Source organism: Thamnophis sirtalis, unplaced genomic scaffold (genome assembly GCF_051295495.1).
Source record: "Thamnophis sirtalis isolate CommonGarterSnake01/CBP01778 unplaced genomic scaffold, rThaSir2_p1.2 scaffold_4, whole genome shotgun sequence".
Classification (NCBI taxonomy): Eukaryota; Metazoa; Chordata; class Lepidosauria; order Squamata; family Natricidae; genus Thamnophis; species Thamnophis sirtalis.
Genome location: NW_028261384.1, coordinates 76,758,393 through 76,780,696, shown reverse-complemented (window position 1 = coordinate 76,780,696; position 22,304 = coordinate 76,758,393). Strand labels below are relative to the sequence as shown.

Here is a 22,304-nt window from a genome sequence, read left to right as displayed (position 1 = left end):
TTGATCCTTAAGTTGAAAAATAAAGCAGGAAAGAGATGAAGAAGAAAAACCAGTCCGTTCACTTTAAGAAAAGGGGAGAGAGAGAAAAAAATTGCGAGGAGCATTTCAATCCACAAAGTGTAGTTACAAAAAGAAAAGTATACTGACCAAAACAATCCAATAAAGATCAAATCCGTTGCTTACTTCTTATGCTTAAGGATTTAATTTAGCATAAAAAATAAGTTCTTTTTTTTCAAAACAGAAAGGATTCACCAAATAATCACACTTTCTCTTTCCGTTTCCTTCCGTTCCTTAGCTGTCCCCACTTCATCAGCCTAGGCTGCCTTTTGTTGCCAGCTTGAAGTCCTTCTCTTATATCAATCAGAGACTTGCATTGTCCCTGATATTAGCAAGACGTGGTCTTCCTGTCTCTTCGGGACGGTTTAGATCCAATTGGACCCCCCAATGGCAAAAGTATCGGCTGCAGTCTCAGAACATCAAGACCATACGTTCGTACCATAGGGACATTGGCTCCTCAATGAATTTCAAATATGCTACAGTTGCTAGCAAAATCTGGAATACTTTTCATTCCAAGAAGATATTTACTGAAGCCATTTTAAGTTCAAAACAGGCCTACAAAAATACAATTTTTTTCCTATTTAAAATATTTTTCCAATTTTTCTAAAAGTAAATAACTCTTGACTACTAATAAAATATATAATGACCATACTACACTGTTCATGTGAATTTAAATGTTATAAATACCCACCATAAAACATCAAATGCATCTTGAAGGGAGCAAAAATAAATCTAGTAGACCATATCACAAAGCTATTAAGTTGTTTGTGAAATGATTTTATAATTTCTTTGTGTTCAACATCCAACAGAATATTTGAAGAAATATTTTATGAATTGTCTGAGGAAATTTCTAAGAATTTGTATGTTATTACACTGCAGACATCTACATATTATCAATTAATAATCAGAAGAAATTTGAAGTGGTCAGACTAAAAGAAACAATCACAAATTCTTTCCAACACTAAAGTCTGAGGATCACTTAGTAGTCAAAAACAATAAATGGTATAGATAGGTATTTAATTTGGACATTTGGTTTAAAGGGTGTTGGTTCAAAATTCCAACTGAATTCATTTTTCAATGACTTAGTTGATTTTATAGATTGGATCAATCTGACAACTTGTATCAAACTGATTAACAACTTAAATCAATTTCATAATTTAATTAAATAGATTAGCCAATTCAAGCATATTGATAAATTCAAATCAGATCAAAATCCTAAAATAAATAAATAAATCATACGCAGCACAATTTGGATATCATTTGGGCAAAGGGCTTCAATATTTTGCATTGTTTCATGTTTCTTTAAATATTTATGAGACAAAGAACAATTTATGAATAATTTAGATACAATGATACTGTAAATCTGTTAAGTTTCCATAATTTGTACATATCATGGAATTTAACCATTTATCAGTAATGCACATATATACATGTAGCTTTTTAATTTGAATCATATATGAGAGGCCTCTATAAGAATACACACAAAAAATCACTATGAAGCTTGAAATAGTTTTTCATCATATTTCCTCCCATAATTATGAGACTTTGTCAGTCCTTTCCTGGTAACACAAATACTAGATTATTTGAAAAAGAAAATGATTATTAATAATATGCCCCATCGTGCTGAGTAACTCAAAATTGCTTGAAAATAATCAACATCTAATTGTGAAGGCTGAAATATGGATAATAGCTGTGCTCTTCTGTTTAGAAAGAAAAACATCTTAATTTTAATCCCATTATTTCTCTTCCCTCCAGCACAATGAAGTGCTAAAACTGCTCTAATGCTAAGGAAATAGCTTTTTTTTTCTTTTTAAGCTACTCTTTACCACTCCTTATAAGATAAAGCCTTATCTATCCTACCGGCTACAATGCTTCCTTTGGTAACTCTGGAACAGAGATTCCAAAACTCTTCAGCTCACTGACTGCCATGGTGATACAGTGATTAGATATTTACCAACAACTTTGAAATTCATAACTAATGTAGTAGCTGTTGTAATCCAACAACATCTAGTTGAAAAAAGTTGTTTCCAGCTGAATAGAAAGGAAACTACACAAACACACTGTCCTTCAGCAAGACAGTACCCTGACATAGCTGTGGAGTTTGTGTGCTTTGAGGAAGATGACAGCTATGCCAGAGGTCCAACCATACTGGACAGGTCTCATCAGAGGAGTCACACAGAGTGTCTCTTCCAAAAGAAAAAGAAAAAAAATGGTGATACATAAATTATAGAAGCCTCTATCAGTTCGGTCATCGCCCAGGTGAACAAGCACTATGATAGGTATTGAAGTACATGAACATTTGGTGGAAAATGGGATACAGGATTCAGGACTGAATCTGTTATAATAGACCAACGAGAAGAGAATATTTGAAATGAATGCACAAAGTTTGGAAAGAACTACATACAGACCCAGAAATAACAGAGCAGAGGCTAATGTCAACATCAAAAATACAAAAGAAACCAGGATTACTTGAATATAGAGGAAGCCAGCATAATTATTCAATTGTTTTTTCTTGAAAAGCAGGCACCCTTTCCTTTGCCTCAGAAAGAACAAAGCTTTCTGACTGTAGAAGTAGAAGAATTTAAATAATCACTGAACTTCTAGAATAGCACAAAGACAACAGGATAAGTTACTTGAGTTGAAACTTGTTCCTTAGTGGATAAACTTGAATATGAGCCAGTAGTATGCAGCAGCAGCAATACTTGAATTGTATTAAGTTGTATAAACAGAGGCATGGAATTAAAGTCACATGAAGTAGTAATCACACCTGCAATACTGCAACCAATTATGGTTATCATACTACAAAAAAAAGTGTTGAGACTTTGGAAAAAGTTCAAAGAAGAGCAACTAAGATGATAAAAATCCTGGAGACTAAAACATATGAAGAACGGCTACAAGATTTGGATTTGGCTAGTCTAAAGAAAAGAAGAATTAGGGATGACATGACAGCAGTGTTCCAGTAGTTGAGGGGTTGCCACAAAGAAGAGGAAGTCAAATTATTCTCCAATGCATCAGAGGAGAAGAAACAATGGTTGGAAGCAAATCAGAGAGAGAAACAAGCTGGAATTAAGGAGAAACTTCCTAACAGTGAGGACAATTAACCAGTGGAACAGCTTGCCTCCAGAAATCATGATCGCTCCATCACTGGATGTTTTTAGGAGGAGTCTAGACACTTACTTATCTGAAATAGTACAGATTCTCCCCTGCTTGAGCAGGGGGCTGGATTAGAAGACCTCCAAGGTTCCTTCCAGTTCATTCATTCTATTCTTTTAAAATGAGATTGAACAACCACTTGACCAAAATGGTATAGGGTATCCTGCTTGAGCAGGAAGTTAGACTGGAACCTAGACCTCCAAGGCCTCTTCCAGCTCCATTAGTCTGATTCTGATTGAACTTCAGACCTCTCTTATATGTCTAACAAATCTGTCCAGCCTAAAAAGATCATTAGAATTCACTAAGGGGGTTCTGAGTAGTTTAATGTGTATATATACTCTCCCATGCACTTACCAACATGTCTTAGGTGCGATGTTGACTGTTTTCAGCAACTTAAAGAGGGCAGGTTAGAAATGTTGTGACACAGGTCATGGTTGACTGGCTTTATCTGTTTCCATTGCAAGTGTTTCTATAGCATTGTGAAAGCTGTGTAGCTTAGAAAAATTAATTAGACAGTACTATTGAGAAGGTGGAGTCTTTTTTTTTTTTTTAAAGATTTTATTGGTAAAAAGAAAATACAACATCCATAACTTGTAAAAAACAATACAACTACATTTCGAGATATTCCCATACTATCAAATCATTATAAACATCAAAGGTTAGGTATCTTTCCCTCCCTCTTTTCTTCCCTCCCCCCTTACTTCCTTCTCCCCTGCCTTCCCTCCTTTCTTTTCTCCTTTCCTCCTTTCCTTCCCCCTCCTTTCCCTCCCTCGGTCCCCCCTCCTTCTCACATAGCTTTCCTCCTTCCCTGCCTCTTTCCCTCCTCCTTCCTTTTCTCTTAATCTCCCTCCTTTCCTCCCTCCTTCCTTCCTTTCTACTCTCCTTCTCTCTTTCTTTCCCTCCCTCTTTCCCTCTTTACTACCCTCTTCTCTTCCCTCCCTCCTTCCTTCCCCAGTTTCTTCTCTTTCTTCTCTCCTTCTTTCTTCCCACCTTCTTTCCCTTCTCTTCTTTCTCTTCCTCCTCTTTATCCTTCCCCCCTTCTTCTGTCTTTCCTATTCCTCTCCTTTCTCCTCTCCATCCTGACTTCCCTACTGTCCTCCCTCCCTCCCTTCTAACCTTTGTTACATTTGCATATTTTCCTCTGCTGAGGACAACCTGGTTCTCTTTCCCTTTCCTTGCTTGAAGAGGCAAGGATTATAAGTCCTCTCGCCTCATCTAAAATGAAGTTTGATCGCTAATTTCATGCAGGTAGTTATAGCGGATTTCCTATCAGCTTTTAAAGTTTTCCCAACATTGTAGCGTAACAAAATTGCTCGACGGTGGGTTCTCGCCCCTGATACATTTCTCCTTTCGTTTATCTCTCAGTTGTTGTATATTGTTCATTTGAGTTATTGGTTTAATCTTATTAGGTTAGTCAGCTATCTCTTTTTATGTCTAGGTCTTCACTGACTCATCAAGCCATTTGTATAGCTTCTCCCAGACTGTATAAAAGTCTGTGTCTTCTTTGTCATTAATTCGCATCGTCAGTCTGTTCATTTCTGCTAGTTCTAAAATTTTATTCATCACCATAGTGTTGGTGGGGGCATTTTCACTCTTCCAGCACTGTGCGTAAACAATCCTTGACGCTGTCAGAATATGGACTAGGAGGTATTGGTCAGATTTGCAAATTTTTTGATCTATTATCCCTAATAAGAAAGTTTCCGGCTTAATGCATAGTTTAATTGACAGGATTCCATTCAGCCATCCTAGTATTTGCTTCCAATATGCTTTGGCTACCGGACACGTCCACCACATATGGTAGTACGTGCCCAGCACTGTTTTACATTTCCAGCATATGGCCGTAACTTTTGAAGACATTTTCGCCAGTCTTGTCGGTGGAAGATGCCAGCGGTAGAACATTTTATATATATTTTCTTTATAGGCCGTCGACTTTGTCAATTTTAGGTTCCATTCCCAGACTCTTTCCCAGTCGTCTAGGTCTATTGTGTGGCCAATGTTTTGGGCCCAGGTTACCATGACTTCTTTTACTCTTTCTGCTTCCGTTTTTCGAATCAGTAAGCAGTTGTATATTTTTGAAATTAATTTCTCATCTGGTCCAATTAAAATTTTATCTAATTCCTGGTTCTTGTTCTGGAAGCCAGGTTGTGCTAGATCGAATTTGTGTTTGTTTTGAATTTGAAGATATGGCCACCAATCGATGTTTATTCCCTTATCAGCCAAATTTTCCCTGGGGTTTAGTTTGTTTTGGTCGTCTAGCAACTGTTGGTAGGTAACAATTTTATCCAAGTTTATCAAATTCGGGTATATCAGGGCTTCCATCGGAGATATCCATTTAGGTAGTTGCGTGTAGTATCTCCTTCTAATTTCGAGCCAGTCCTTAATCAATACCCCCCTTAAATGGTGACTACTAAAATAATTGTGGATTTTATTTCCCTCGCACCATAAGTAGTTGTGCCACCCGTATTGCAGGTTGTGGCCCTCTATTGTTAAGATTCTTTTATTAGCTAACATTACCCATTCTTTTATCCACATAGTTGTTGCTGCTTGATGATATGTTTTCCATTCCGGTAATCCCATTCCCCCTTGAGTTCTTTTATCCTGCAGGTGCGTATATTTTATTCTGGGCTTTTTACCATTCCATATAAAGTTTCGAATCATTTTGTCCAAATCATTATAAAATTTTTCCCCTAGCTTAACCGGTGCCGTTTGAAATAGGTAGAGGATTTTTGGCAGAACATTCATTTTAATTACTGCGACTCTTCCCATCAGTGATAGTTGTAGTTTTGACCAGGTTTTTAAGTCCTTTTGGGTATTCTGTAACAACTTATCATAGTTGTCTTCTTTTATGGAAGAGCATTTCGCAGACAGCCAGATCCCTAAATACTTAATTTTTTTGGTTACCTTTAATTCCATTATTTCCTCTAGTTCTCCAATCTGGTTTTTGGGGAAATTTTTTATAATCATTTTTGTTTTTTCCTTGTTTATTTTTAAACCGGCCACACACCCAAAGTTCTCAATGTCCTTCATCAAATTCGGTCCTGAAAGTAAGGGGTCTTCCACGATAAAGACCATGTCATCCGCAAAGGCCTGTACTTTATATTGTTCTTTTTTTATGGTCAAGCCCCTAATTTCCTGATTTGATCTTATCCGATTTAAAAGGACCTCTAGTGACATAATAAATAGTAGTGGGGAGAGCGGGCACCCTTGTCTAACACCCTTTCCAATTTGTATCCTCTCCGTTAGTTCCCCATTGACTATAATATTTGCAGATTGCCGTGAATATATAGATTCTATAATCTTAATAAATTTGTCGCCAAATTTCATCATTTTTAGTTGAGTGGTTAGAAAGTTCCAATCTAGGTTATCAAAGGCTTTCTGAGCGTCGACAAAGATTAATGCAAGTTGTTTCTCGGATCTTGTTTGATAGAATTCCAGGGTATCAATTATTATTCTTGTATTGTTTCTAATATGTCTTTTTGGGAGAAAGCCGTTTTGATCCGAATGGATACTTTGATTTAATATTATTTTTAGTCTTTCCGCCAATATTGATACAAAGATTTTGTAATCTGCATTTAACAGGAATATGGGTCTATAATTTTGGACCTTGCTACTGTCCGCCTCTTCCTTTGGTATTAGGGTGATGTAAGCTTCCCCCCATGATTTTGGGACCCTACCATTTTGTAGTGCCTCATTACATAGTTCTAATAATTTGTCTTCTATGGTATTTTGAAGTTTTTTATATATTTCCGACGGAAGCCCATCCGGCCCAGGTGTTTTATTGTTTTTTTGTTTTTGAATGGCCTTTTTCAGTTCTTCTTGTGTGATTTCTTTATCGAGCATCTCTCTCATCTCCTCCGACAAGACTGGAAGCTTCTGCTTTATAAGGTATTTTCTGATGTCTTGTTCATTAATTTCGTCTTGTTTATATAGTTTCCTATAATAGTTCTGTACTATCTTTTTCTTTTCTCCTATTTCTTGTTTCAAATTCCCCTCCTCGTCATACAGTTGTTTAATAATTCTTTTGACCTTCTCCTTTCTTATTTTGTGGGCCAACCATCTCCCAGTTTTATTTGCATGTTCAAAGTAATTCTGCTTCATTCTCTTAATGTTTTGTGCTATTTCCTCTTGAGAGATCAAATTTATTTGGTGTTTAATTAACTCTCCTTTTTCCCTGTGTCTACTATTTTCTGGCTCTTTCTGGGTCAGCAGTTCCGTCTCTCTTAATTCTTTGTTCAGTGTATTAAGTTTTTTCCTGTGCATTTTGTTTCTTCTTATTATATAGGCTATGGATATTCCCCTCACAACTGCCTTCATCGTATCCCAAACATTTTGTATTGAGGTCTGCTCTTTACCGTTTTCTTTAAAGAAGTAGCCCAATTCCTTTTCTATTTGTTGTACAAATTGTTTCTCTTGTAGTATGTTCTGGTTTAATGTCCACCTAGCTTTTATCCTTGCCTTCTTCCCTTTCCATTGCCATAAGACTGGGTGATGATCGGCCCACTTGTTGGTTATTATTTCAATATTTACAGTATCCATGAGTAGCTCCGAGTTTGACCAAACCATGTCGATACGGGACCATGAATTATGTGGATGGGAGTAAAACGTGTACTGTTGCATCTTGTCATTCATTGCTCGCCAGACATCATAAAGATCTAAATCCTTCACCATATTTACATAGGCAGACGGTAGTTTCCTTCTTGTGCTTTTCTTGTGAGAACCCTTATAGTCCATCTTACCGTCTGCTATAGGGTTGAAATCCCCTAGAATACATATATTTTGCCACTCTATTTCATTTATCCTCTTATATAGATTAATATAAAATCTCTCTTGTTTTTGATTTGGGGCATAGATTCCAACTAGTAAAAAATTTTTCCCACCATTAATTATCTCCACCATTAATACCCTACCGTCTTTGTCTGCATGTATTAATTTGGGGTTCAACCATTCTTTTATATACATCACAATTCCTCTTTTTCTGGTTTGTGCTGACGAGCAGAATGTTTTACCTAGTTTTGGACAGACCAACAGGTTATTGTATTTTTCTTTAATGTGGGTTTCCTGAAGACAGATTACATCTAACTTTTGTTTCACTAGATCCAACAGTACACGTTTTCTTTTGGAAGTTATGTTAAGACCATTTACATTTGCTGATAGTACATTCGTTTCCCACTCTTCAATTCCCTTACACGTTATTCGTTTTGAGGGCGCCTTTGGATCGAGTCTCGATGGGTGACCTTGCTCTCGAATCTTCTCTGCCATATCTCTCTCGTTCTCTGGCCTCTCCTGGCCCCCGCCCCTCTGGTTGAGTTTCAATTATAGTGTCCTCCTGTCTTAAAAGTCCTTCTTTATTAAATCTCTCATCGTCTGCTAGTAAAAGTTCCTGGAATTCTTGAGGTTTCGCCAAGGTATCTATCCGGTATTTCTTTTCCCTCCATGTTATCAACATTCCTTCTGGAAGGAGCCATCTGAACTGGATTCTGTCTCTGTTTAAACGTGTGGAGAGGAAGTTGTATTTCCTTCTCTTCTCTCTGACTCTCCGTGGAGTCTGTTTTAAGATGAGAATTTCTTTACCTTTGTATGTTAGAGAGTCCCCTCTTATTGTACTTAGAATGTCCTCTCTCAGCTGTCTTCTCAACACCCTCACATGGATCTCCCTCGGAAGCCGGTGGCGTCTCGCGAAGCCTGTATTGACTCTATAGGCTTCGTCTAGATCATTAATAACCTCTTTTTTCGGCCTGCCGAGGACTAATCCCAGGATTTCTCCAATCAGCTCCCGGAGGTTTTCATCTTTTGCTTCCTCCACGTTTTGTAGTCTTAAATAATATGCTGATCGCTCTAATTCTAGCTGGAGGATGGCCTCCTCCAGGCTTGAGTTTATAGATTCCAGATTGTCCTCTACTTTGTCTATCCTTTTTTCCGCTATTTCCGTTCTCCCCTTAACATTTTGAATTTCCTGCTCATTTTTCAGCAGCGCTGCTTGTATTACTCCTATACGTTCCTCAATTTTTCCCATATTGTTTCTTACTTCATGCATTTCATTCTTTACTCCCTCCAGGCCTTTGGTGACACTTTCACCCATCTTCAATATTGTCTCTTGTAGGGAGTCCATTGTTACTACTACCTGGTCTTGTAGGGTTGGGGCTGCCTTATCTCCCGTTTGCCTGCCCTCAGGGGACTTTTCCCTCACCGGGGTAGATAGGGGAGTTTGCTTTTTACTCCCTTTAATTAAAGTTACTGTTTTTGTTGCCATTTGCTTTGATTCAGCTCTTCCCCTTTAAGGTGTAAGTCTAGTACCTTCTGAATGCTGTTTGAGTAGTTATACAGAGCCCGGGGTACATACAGGGTAATTAAGCTGGAGCAGGGCTGTGAAATATAGGCTCAGTTAATTCTATAGTATCTGGGAGAGTCAGGAAGAGAAACGTTTCAGCGTGATATGACAGGGTGCAGGAGAGGCCAGAAAGTATTTAGAACTCACCCATCAATCTCTTCCTGTTGTCAGTGTAGTGTTTTCCTTCTGCTGTCTCTGGCTGTAATATGACACCACGTACTTCAAACCCTTGTGATTAAGCTTCTTTCCTTTTTCCCAGGCAGGCAAATCCAGCTGACTGCCTTTCTCTCCTCCGTCTCGTCCTCTGTTAATCCTCAAATTTAAATAGTCCAAAGCCTCGGTCTTCTTCTAACCACTACGTCAATCAGCTTTCACAAAAGTTTTCTGTTTGTATTTAATAGCCGCTGCAGATAAATGCGCCCACACACGTATCTGTATTTATTGCAGTTAAGTTGTTTATCTTTTAGATTTAGGCTTTTAAGTCAGATCTTGTGATTACCGTCATTCGATCCGCTATGTTCCCTGCTGCTGTCTCTCCCTTCCTTATTAGTGGCTGGCAGTCACGTCTTCTGGTCGGCCATTAATCAGCCGACCTCTTTTGCATGAACTCTGAGGGAGCCTCTTGCTTCGTGGGGGGAGATCGCCTTTCACCCTCCACTGCACAGAAGTTTCCCCTCTCCAAAGGTCCTCGCACCACGAAGGGACCTTGCCTATTACGGCCACGCTCGTGGAAAGACCGGGCGAACCGAACAGAGAGTCTGTCAGCAGCCCGTTCCCAGCGTGACGCCAGACCAGAAGTTCCCGAGAAGGTGGAGTCTTATCATATGTTTTTACTGCTGCCAAAGCACTAGTTGGTGGACTCCCCCTCCCAAAAAAACCCCATCCCAACAGTAGATCACTTGGTTTCCTTAATGGACAAAATTTAGGCAGCATGTCGGAGGGAAGCCAGTTTGGCATATTTGGGAAGCACTGAGTAGACCATCTCCAGGCTCAAGCTACAAGAGGAAAACATGATATGAAAGGCAATTCATTTGCTTACCCTTGTCTGTTCCTAATTGGTCAATTTTATTGAAGTATTGAAGTACTCCATTGAAGATCTATCCAGAAACTGACTACTTATGTAAAATGTCCATTATTTTTTTTTCCTTTTTCAAATAAAATTAACCATTTTCCCCACAAAAAATGATCAATGCTTTTGAGGAGGGTCTTGTTATAATACTAATTTTCAGTTTTATTTTTCTTTTTTAAATTGCTATGCTTATCAGTTATGAGATTTTGTGGGTTTGCATATATAGTTTTTGTTTGTTAATTTTTTTGCAGAACGACATTACATTAATTGTGCAAATGTTGTAATTTCCTTTTGTTTAAAAAGTATGTGTTTGTATGTGGTGTGTGTGTGTGTGTGTGTTTGTACGGTAACTAAATAAATAAACAGTATATAATAATACACAATAATTCAAAGTTTTAAAAGCAAAAGTCCTACCTCCTCTTTTGTTTAGTTTGGCAAACCCAGGCGAATAGCTATTTGATGTAGATGACAGAGATGATGAACTGCTGAAGAAGGAGGATGCTAAGTTGGAGACCAGAGGTTCTTCACATTTTTCTGAAAAACAAAAAAGCATGACATTTTATAGATTTCTGCATAGCTTTATTGCATTATCACTTTTGAAAACAAAGTGGTATATTGAGAACATGATACTTAAATATCTAAGTTCCTGCAACATCTCAAATAACAAAAGCAAAATAATAAATAAATAAATAAAATTTAAAAATCCACATAATGAATATATTTCACATTGCCCGAGTAATAATGAAATACCTGCTGATGGCAGTAAAATTGGATTACATTCCAAAAATGGTATGACTCAAATACAAATTAATTAGAACATTTAAAAACTGTTCAATCTACATTTGTGGGCTATTTGAGAGTGAAGTCTTAGACTTTGTTTCATCATTAGCCAGGTCAGTAATTCCACTTGTAATTAAGACTGTGACTCATAAAAAAATCTTACAGTACTATCCTTCAGCTACCATCCTTGACTTTTTAATTTCCATACTGTTTTGGCCCTAAAAAATGCCCTGAATAAAATTCAGAAATGATAGTTCCACAGCTTGTCTTCACATTCATGTTTTCTCATACCTCCCATCAATTTTTGCTAGCATAGTTGTAAGGATACAGTCAAAGGATCAGTGTACGTGAAATTGCAATTTTTTACTTGAGAGATGTACTCTCCAAATATCCCTTTCCTTAGGAAATATGTATATAAGCCATTTCCTTTGGATTTCAATAGTTATCACTTCAGTTTCCATCCACATCTTCCATTGATTTGCATTTCTAAGATCCACAAACATAACACACACTCAATATTAATGCTTAACAAATCTAAGAATGATACAAACATATCTGTTTTGCTTTAGCAAACACCTATAGACACACAAATACACAAACACATACATACCGTGTTTCTCCAAAAAGACAACCTACCTTCAAAGGGAGTTCTATCATGTTTTTTGAGTGCATCCGAATATATCAAGCCCCACCCACAAAATTAGCCCTAATTAAGACCCTGCCCACCCTAGGGTGCAGGGGGTGAGATGATGTACACAGGTGAAAAATAAGCTAGGGTAGGGATGGAGGGGTGGAGCTGCCCTTCTTACCAGGCTTGCACACCCTGACACCTGCCTTGCCTTCTTCTATGGCCACGTCTTCTGCAGTCACTTGCCACCACTCTCATGCATCACCCTGGACTCTGTTTTACCTTCAGATGCCTACCAGAAGGCATCTACAGCCAATAGCTCTGTTATCAGCTGCAGGCACTGAAGGTGAAATGGAGGCCGGGGCGATGCATGCAAGGGGCAGCAAACGGTCACAGAAGAAGTGGCCAGCAGCGGGCTCCTGCTGGGCAGGGCTGTCAGTGCCACTGCCACAAGGTGAGTCAATAATTAGAACCCCCTAAAAGGAAGGCCTAGTCATTTTTTCTGGGATCAAAATAAAACCTGGCCTTCTTTTTGGAGAAACACGGTATATTTCTCCAATTGCTATAGAAGTAAGTATATACTTTTCTTAAGGATGGTTTATCTGTTTTATTAATCAGTGATATCATTAGGGCACATCAGAAATCCTTCCTCTGGATATGACATCACACTCTTCTACCCAAGATGTGACATGTACAAATCTGCTACCCAGATATGATCTCCTCCTAGATGTGACCTTTATCTAAAGTGATGCAGCACTTATAAGGCCATAATACTAAACTCATATGACATGTTGAATCTAATCCTATCAAGAACAAAATCATAACCCAAATGGATATGGTATGTGATCCTAACCCTATCAAGAAAATGGATTGTGCATTGTGAAACCATAGCTTAATGATTTTTATTTTTGTGAATAAAAATGCAGTGAATGCAGACCATAACTCAAAATGAAGGTTATGTACATTATATCATGGGAAAAGGGGTTATTCATGTCCCATCCAACATGACCTGATGATATTATTTACAGTGAAAATTGATAATGTCACTGATTAAAGAGATAAACTGTTATTAAAAAAGGTATATGCTCTTATTTTTGTTGCATTTAAAAAGCAACTATTTATATCATTTCCAAATCTCCTTTACACACTTCAGCAGTTTTTGGTATCCTGTGAATCAGAATGGCAGTGTCATGTCTATCTTGCTTGATCCAAGATTTAGGGAAATAACCAATTTACACCCTGTTAATCACTGCAGATGCAGCAAGAAATGACTCTGTAGAGCTTAATCTGCTTTTGCAATAATCTATATAATCCTTTAAGTACTTTGCTTATATTGGCTTTAGTACAGAAAATATTGGCTCATTGTTCCTGTCTAAAAAGTTAGAGGAAAAAGTTTAAAAATCCATTTTTTGTTGAAGTGACTGTGTACAATAAAATGTAGTTTATGTTAGGTTTAACATTTAACTTTAAGGAAAATCAACATCATTGTTTTACTTCTACTTCTTAGCTGCTTACAATGAACATGTAATTCAATCCATTTATTATGGATTACAAATGCTTATGGAAATTAAATGGACCTAATGCTGTTCAAAAAGTTAAAAAAAATATTATTTGAAAAAATAAATTTGCTTACAAGCAGCACATATTAAAAAAAGGATATAAAATATTTGACAACAATGGAACAGTTTTGCATATAAACTCCCAACTTCTATTGACAGATAAAATGTTAGATATGTTGGGATGGAAATTAATTTTCATGGGGTTAAAAATCTGATATTTGGTTTGTATGCCTTAAATATGGATAAATAAATGTTCTATGAAGGACTTACAGAAAGCCTAATAGGCCTTTCTCATGAAAATTGGTGTTTCATGGGAGATTGGAATAGTTCTTCCACAAGTAGACAGAACTTTTAAGAAAAATATTAAAATTATACAAGATAAGCAAAAAACATTATTAGTTAGAAAATTTTGAGCTTGTTGATAGCAATTCAAAAGAATTTACTTATTTTTCTAAAAGAATAGATCTTTTTCAAGAATGGATATTATTTGGATTTGAACATAATTTTTTATCCTTGATGCTAACATATAATTCATTTCTGTGAGCTTCCCTTTTAACTGTTAATCTCAATTCCTAATATTTCTAATTTTCATATAATCATTAGTTCTAACTCCACCATAAATCAAGTGAAATTGAAATAAATATTGAATAAATATTACAAATTTTGCAAATATTAAATAAAATTACAGTTATGATTCATCACATTTTAGCTTTTACAAATAATACTGAGACTTTATTTAAAAAGGAACCTGGTTGATTGTGATTTATGTTTTAGCTATTGAGGACAAAACTGGAGAAGTGGAAAAGCAATTTTGCAAACAAGAAAAGGAATAATGAGTCAAAAGACATTATAAAAGTTTCATTTACAAAATGTTCTGGAGGATATTTGCTCCTCTCTTTGTCATAAAAATCATTCAGAAAAACTGGACAATTATACTTAACAAATCTCAGTTTTCTTGTAAAGGAAGCTTTAACAGTTTATTTTTATATAAATTTTCCCCATTTCCATATTATTTGGTTATCTAATTGTAAGTGGTAGTTGATTTATTCTTTGCTCAACCAATATTCAAATTAAAAATATTTAGAATATAAGATTTATGTGGATATATTTTAAGAAATAAGGACCCAGATTGTTTGGGGTGTGTGTGACCCTGTAAACCACTTAGAGAGGGCTGTAAAAGCACTGTGAAGCAGTATATAAGTCTAAGTATTATTGCTATTATGGTCATAGACCAGCAAAAGACAAGAAAATCTGTGTGTGTGTGTGTATGTATCTATGTATGTGTAGAGAGAGAGAGAGAGAGAGAGAGAGAGAGAGAGAGAGAGAGAGAGAGAGAGAGAGAGAGAGAGAGAGAGAGAGAGAGAGAGAGAGAGAGAGAGAGGGAGAGATTTTTACTGTTGCCTTTTTGTTACATTTGTTGTATTTGTGCTGATTTATTTATTTATTTATCAGCACAAATACAACACACACACACACATACATACATACATACATACATACATACATACATACATACATATATATAAAAGCAAAATACCACTCATGCATCATCACAAAATCTCCAGAACCGTAAAGGTACTCACTAAGAAAGGATTTTTTTGAAATGACCATCAGTGCATTAATTTTTTCTATATTATTATTAACATGCTCTCATGCTAAGGAATTCTACTTCCCTTCCCAACTTGAAAAGAAATCTGTTCCAAATGCAAAACACAAGCAGAGGAGAGGAGTTTCAGTTTCAGAACAGTTGAGCTAAACCACACCCAGGCTCCTTCCTTATTCCTTCTTGCTCACACAGCAAATACTGTTTCAAACAGCCCTCTGATGTGAGGGAGTTCTACTCCCACTTCTCACCTCAAAAGAAACTGTTCCAAATACAAAACACAACCAGAGGAGAGGAGTTTCAGTTTTACTTTCACAACAGCAAGCAACTTTACTACAGTTGAGTTAAGCCATGGCCAGGTTCCTTCCTATCTCTTTCTTGGTCTGATAGATGCTGGTAGGCAGAGGCAGATTTTAAAACAGAAAAAGATTTACAGACGCAGTTAGGAAAGCACAAGGAAACTGCACACAAGCATCGTCAAACTCATCCCCAAGTCAGTAGACAGGCTGTAAAAAAGTATGTATCTAATAACCCTTACATTAATCACTCACAAATGAGATCAATGCAGGAGAAAGGAGCTGACGTCACAATGATATGACATGCAATCTCGGGGCTCCAAGATCACAGTCGAAACTTTTGCCTCTGGATGGTCCATCTGGACCTAAACCGTCCCAAAGAGATGGTGACAGGGAAGAGTACGTCTTGCTGATCTCAGGGACATCTCAAAGTCCCTGATTGATCCAAGAGAACCTAGACGGCGACAAAAAGCACAGCCTCAAGCTGATGAAGTCAGGACAGCTCCACAATGGAAGGAAAAGTGGAAAGAGAAAGTGAGTCCATCTGGTGAGGAAATTTTATTTTTATAAAATAGCAATAGCAATAGCAGTTAGACTTATATACCACTTCATAGGGCTTTCAGCCCTCTCTAAGCAGTTTACAGAGTCAGCATATTGCCCCCAACAACAATCCGGGTCCCCATTTTACCCACCTCGGAAGGATGGAAGGCTGAGTCAACCTTGAGCCGGTGAGATTTGAACAGCCGAACTGCAGAACTGCAGTCAGCTGAAGTAGCCTGCAGTGCTGCATTTAACCACTGTGCAACCTCGGCCCAAAAAGATTGAAGCTAAATTAAATTGGTAAAGAAAAGGAAAAAAGCAGCAGAATTAAGCATTCTTGGACAGTGTGTTATCTTTTTTATTTTATGTTTTCCATCGATGGAAGTTTTGTGAATTTTTTTACTTTTTAAAGTGAAAGCTTCGGATTTTCTTCTTCTATTTCTTTTTTTATTTATGGATTAATTTTTTTCTTTACTTCTACAATATTGGTTGGGATGGATTCTTTCTTTTTATTTGGTTTCATTTAAGAACTTTATTTTTTCCAAAGCCTGAAACATAAAGAAGATTTAAAAGGTATATAAAGAGGGTAGCAACCTTAGAGGGAAAAGAAGTTACACTGCCACTTGGAGGTTGGAGGTTGGGACCTGGAAACATTGTTTTTTCTTTGTTCCCTTTGTTCGTTTTGACCTTGCACTTCAAAGGCCTCAGCTTGTTTATAAAGAAGGGCATGGATTGTTTATGCAGGTGCTCTTTGGATGCTTGTTGCTAGCTGGAAAGAAGTGAAAACCAAGATTTATTTTTAAACTAGAGTTTCAGTGTTTATTAATTACAAGGATGACACAATTTCAAAAAGAAACCATAACACTACAACAGATTATGTCAGGAATTCAAAAATTATTAGAAATAACAGAGAGAATTGAGAAGAGATTGGAAAATTTTGAAAATATAAGTTTTAATGCAGCAAAACCTGATGGAAAAGTGGAAGATATTCAGCAAATGGAAAAAGTGGCAGCTGGACTCCTAAAAACCCAGGGGGAAAATGAACAAAGAGGCAAGATAACTGTGGATATTGACAGTGAACTGAGCAGGGACGTGCACTCACTAGAGGCAGGGGAGGTGGGGCCTCACCAGTCTCCTCAGGAAAGGAAGGAATTTTAAAGATTTTATTTTAAATAATTAAGGCCAAGCTAGTTGCTACCAGACTTCAACTCACAGTGATTTGGAGTGTACATAGTGTTTAAGTATAGGAGGAGGCCAGAGAACTCGGGGCCTCCTTTGCATAAGGATTTTTTTGCCTTTTAAGGGTTAACCAAGGGTTAAAAAGCAAAAAAAATATATGCAAATGAGGCCCATTGTTCTCGGGCCTCTTTCTGCAGAGGGCATGTGGTGGCTCTAGGAGCCACTATCCTAGCCTGCCTGGCCCTGGAGCCTAGCTAGACCGAATCTGGAATTTTGGCGTAGCTGAAAGGTATGTTGGTCAGAGGGAGGGGGCAGGGGGGGAGGAATTCAATTTATTTGTAATTTAAGTAATTGTAATTTATTCTTATTGTGTGTGTGTGTGTGTGTGTGTGTGTGTTTCTTTCTTAACTTCACTCAAACAAACTCTCTCTCAATTTGAGAGAGAGTTTGCTTGAGAAGAGAGGGAAGGAGCAGACGCAGGGAGGGGAGCCTTGTTTGTTTGAGAAGAGAGGGGCAGCCCTCTCCCCCCTATCCTGCTCCCCTCTTCCTTTCCTCCTCCTCCTCTCCCCCTTCTTCGCCGGCTGCCACCTCGCCCCCTGCCTCGTCCGTCCCCCCCGCTGTGTCCCCCAGGCGTCTCACGTTTATGGCGGGCATAAACGCGAGATGCCTGGCAGACACAGAGGTGGGGATGGAAGTGGGGGGCGAGGAGGAACCGCAGAGGCAAAAGGCGAAGAGGGGTGTGGGGGGTGTTTGCAGCCCTGGTTCCATCTCCCAGCAGCCCCAGGAGGAAACAGCGAAAAGGGGGGGGGGTGTTCCAAGAGGCCCCCTCCCCTTTTGGCACTCCACAAGCCAGGCCCACAGCGGCAAGAGGATCCGCTCCGCTTCTATCGCCCCCCCGCTCCAGAGAAGCCGGCTGGGCAAGTCCTTGCAGCCCCGGTTCCATCTCCCAGCAGCCCCAGGAGGAAACGGGCCAGCCCCGCTTCCCTCCCCGGACTTTCTGGCAGTGGAGGACAGCATTCCGCTCCCTCTTCCAAGCCCCGAGTGGCCAGCCTTTTGCCTCCATGGCTCTTGCTCCAGCCTTTTCCGGGCTCCTCCTCGGCAGGCCTGCCGGAACTCTGGGAAAAAGCGGCGGGAGCGGAATGCTGTCCTCTATTGCTGGAAAGTCCGGGCAGGGAAGCGGGGCTGGCCCGTTCCCTCCTGGGGCTGCTGGGAGAGGGAACCGGGGCTCGTGGAGACTCACTCGCAGACGGCTTCTCTGGAGAGGAGGGGGGGCGATAGAAGTGGAGCGGATCCTCTTGCTGCTGCGGGCCTGGCTTGCGGAGTGCCAAAAGGGGAGGAAGCCTCTTGGAACACCCCACCCCCACCCCTCTTCACCTTTCGCCTCCGCAGCTCTCGCTCCAGCCTGCTGCGGGGGGGGGGGGGGGCAAAAGGCACTTTCTTTCTTTTTGCCTCACCAGCCAGAACCTTCACCGCACGTCACTGGAACTGAGTGTGGTTGGAGATGGAAAGAGTGAAACAAGGAAAGGGAGGATAGATGGAAAGATGCTTAATACAGATTTCATGGTATAGAAGAAAAAAGAGAAGAATGGATGGACTTAAGGAGAGAAATTTTGACCAAAACACTAGATAAACTGATTAAGGAAGCTGATGGAGGTTTTGAGATTTTATAACATATGTAATAAGCAACAAGTTGCGAAGAGAAGTCCAAACATATTTCATTAAGGAAATAACCAGAAGATCAATTCCACAAATGGCAGAAGAAATAGGACTACACTATTATTGGAAAGATATTGGTTGAGATATGAAAATTAATAAAATACTAGTCAAATTTAGTTAAAATTAGAGCATTATGTTAAAAATGTAGTGATAATGATGAAGTTAGATAAATAATTGATAATGATAACGATGTATACACATGTATTGGTTTGATAAGAGGAAATTTGGTATACATTTTTAAATGGTGAAAAAAGGGGAAAAAGTAAGTTAAACACAGTCAAACTAAATGACTGATAATGATAATAATGTAATAATTTGTAGTGACATGATAAAAGAGAAAACTGGATATAAATTGTAAACAATGATTAAGAAAAGAGGTTTAATTTTTTTTGTTAAAATTAGAGAATTATGTTAAAAATGTAGTGTTAATGGATAAAGTTAGATAAATAATTGATAAGGATAACAATACATATATATGTATCAGTTTGATAAGAGGAAACTTGGTAAAAAATTTAAATGATGAAAAAAGAGGAAAAAAGTTAGTTAAACTTAGTCAAACTATTGCTAAATATATGACTGATAATGATAATAATGTAATAATTTGTATTGACAGGATAAAAGGAACATTGGATAAAAGTTGTAAACAATGATTAAGAAAAGAGGTTTAAAAACTTTGTTATTAAACATAATTATTTTTTAATTTTGAATGTGTTATAAAGGAATAATGTGATTGGATGATATTGAAAATAGATAAGAGAAAGCCACTATGTGGTTTTGTTTTAAATTTGGGATGTTTGTTATAAAGGGACGTTAAAACAACTATAGTCATATGAAGGATGAGGTATGATGATAGCAATTATATATAAATATATGTGATGTAAAGTAGATAATTTGATATGAATTAGAGGTGATGACAGTGGAAGGGATGTACGAAAATTCTGTATAACCAATTGATACACTTTCTACAACTTTGTAATGGTGGATGATTTTATTTGTTTTTATTTTTAAAAAAATGAAAAAAAAACAAAAACAAATGAGATCAATGCCCTGGACTAATAAGTATTTGTCTGGTTTCAAATATGAACCTCAGATTAGTTACTCCAAGGACAAGGTTGTTGATCTTGGACCATGGTTACCCTATGCCAGGTGGCAGAGTGAGAGTCCTAGGGTGTGCTGCAGTGGCAGTAAAGTCCACCACCCTTCCCTTCAGCCCTACCCTGAACCCTTATACAGCCTTCTTACCCACCAGCATCCAATGGCAAAACACTTTCTTTCCGCTTTCCGGAAGTACAATGGATGCTTCCAAATGACATCTTTTGGAGCCAGAGAGGTGAAGGAGGGAAATTTTATGCCAACATTCAAAGTGCAGGGGCAGGTCTACCACAGGATAGGGAATATCATGGTGGGGCCTCAGCAGCAGCCTTCATTTCTCAAGATATACTTTGTTGGTAATGATGACAATGAGAGAGACATCCATTGTGGAATCCACTTAGGCATTAATCATCAACTGGTTAGCCAACTACAGAAATTGCTGTGTGAATGCAACAAATATATTCTGGAACTTAAGGCTGCTGTTGATTCTGTTCCTAAGGGCCACAAGGACTTCCAAGTGATAATTAACACCAATAGGAAGCTTTCTGGAGAGCACTGAGGTCATTTCAATGCCCCCACGACTACAGAAATGGTTGTTCTCATTGTTGGCAGGAATTTTTAAAAGAGAGATATCGTTCTCCACAACAGAGACAACAGGTTGTTATGAATCAGTGAGACGCACTGGACCTATGACGCTCTCCAATACCCTATGATGTTCTGCCATGAAGAAGATGGCTATTACATCAATATACCTCAGTGCGACACAAACACCAAGGTTTACACCAAGGTTTCTCTCAAGAAGACCATGTCTGCTGCTGCCTTTTACAGCTGCAGGATAATGGAGCATGATGGCGAAGAATGCTACCTAGCTAGAGAAGGTTAAAAAAATGTGTTGATTGAATTATCTTTTAATATATCAAAGAATAAGATCCACAGAACCAATTTTTCTATAGGGCATTAGAACAGAATTCTTAGGACACATGCAGAAGGATACTGGAATTGAAATTATCAGCCTCTCAAAATAAATTAGATCTGGAAACCAAAGTCATAGAAGTGAATATTACTTTTATCACAAAGATAATAAATATATTGCATGACTATCTTTATAAAAATAAACATAGCAAAAATAGCGCATGTCTGAATGAACTCCCCCTGCCCCATATCTTCTTTTTTTGTAGTTTTTTTTATTTTTAAACAAAACACAAAACATAAAACCTTCATCAATTACATTGATTACATATAGCGTGTCGTTTGGTTACAGACTTTTGTGCATTCTTTCCAGAATCACCACTTTCTGTTGTATATAAAATCACAAATTATCCATCAAATATACATAGATACATTATTATCATCGTACATCATTTGCTCAGTTACAATTGTTATTCCTTCATTTAAAAAAAAATATTCTAGGTATTGGGTTCATATAATTGCATCATTCTTAGTCTATTTAATAATAATATGCCTTTATAATATCACCAGTGACGTGCGGTGAAGCTTCTGGCTGGTGCGGCGGCTCCCCCCCCCCGCAGCAGGCTGGAGCGAGAGCCGCGGAGGCAAAAGGCGAAGAGGGGTGGGGGGTGGGGTGTTTGCAGCCCTGGTTCCGTCTCCCAGCAGCCCCAGGAGGAAACGGCAAAGAGGGGTGGGGGGTGTTCCAAGAGCCCCCCTCCCCTTTTGGCACTCCGCAAGGCTTGCCGGAGCTCTGGGAGAAAGCGGCGGGAACGGAATGCTGTCCTCTATTGCCGGAAAGTCCGGGGAGGGAAGCGGGCTCGTGGAAACTTGCTCACAGCCGGCTTCTCTGGAGCGGAGGGGGGGGCGATAGAAGTGGAGCGGCAAGAGGATCTGCTCCGCTTCTATCGCCCCCCCCTCCGTTCCAAAGAAGCCGGCTGCGAGCGAGTCTCCACGAGCCCTGCTTCCCTCCCCGGACTTTCCGGCAATAGAGGACAGCATTCCGCTCCCGCCGCTTTCTCCCAGAGCTCCGGCAAGCCTTGCGGAGTGCCAAAAGGGGAGGGGGGGTTCTTGGAACACCCCCCCACCCCACTTCGCTGTTTCCTCCTGGGGCTGCTGGGAGACGGAACCAGGGCTGCAAACACCCCCACCCCCACCCCTCTTCACCTTTCACCTCCGCGGTTCCTCCTCAACCCCCACCTCCTCCATCCCCAAGTCTGTGTCCACCAGGCGTCTCACGTTTATGCCCGCCATAAACTTGAGACGCCTGGCGGACACAGCAGGGGGGGTCGGAGGAGGCGGAGGGGGGCGAGGTGGCAAGCATGCCACCAGTTTGGGAGCTACTGAATATAATCATTT

The 22,304-nt window shown here is 38.9% G+C and overlaps 1 protein-coding gene across 1 annotated transcript in view; it reads right to left on the bottom strand.

Annotated features, from left to right (window-relative positions):
- The window catches only part of CNTNAP2 (contactin associated protein 2), an 885,336-nt gene that overhangs the window by 839,944 nt on the left and 23,088 nt on the right, over positions 1-22,304 (bottom strand). Inside the window, exon 2 of the mRNA XM_087714410.1 lies at positions 11,022-11,141. Within this exon, the coding sequence (XP_087570536.1) occupies positions 11,022-11,141 (120 nt within the window). The remainder of the gene's footprint in view (positions 1-11,021; positions 11,142-22,304) is intronic.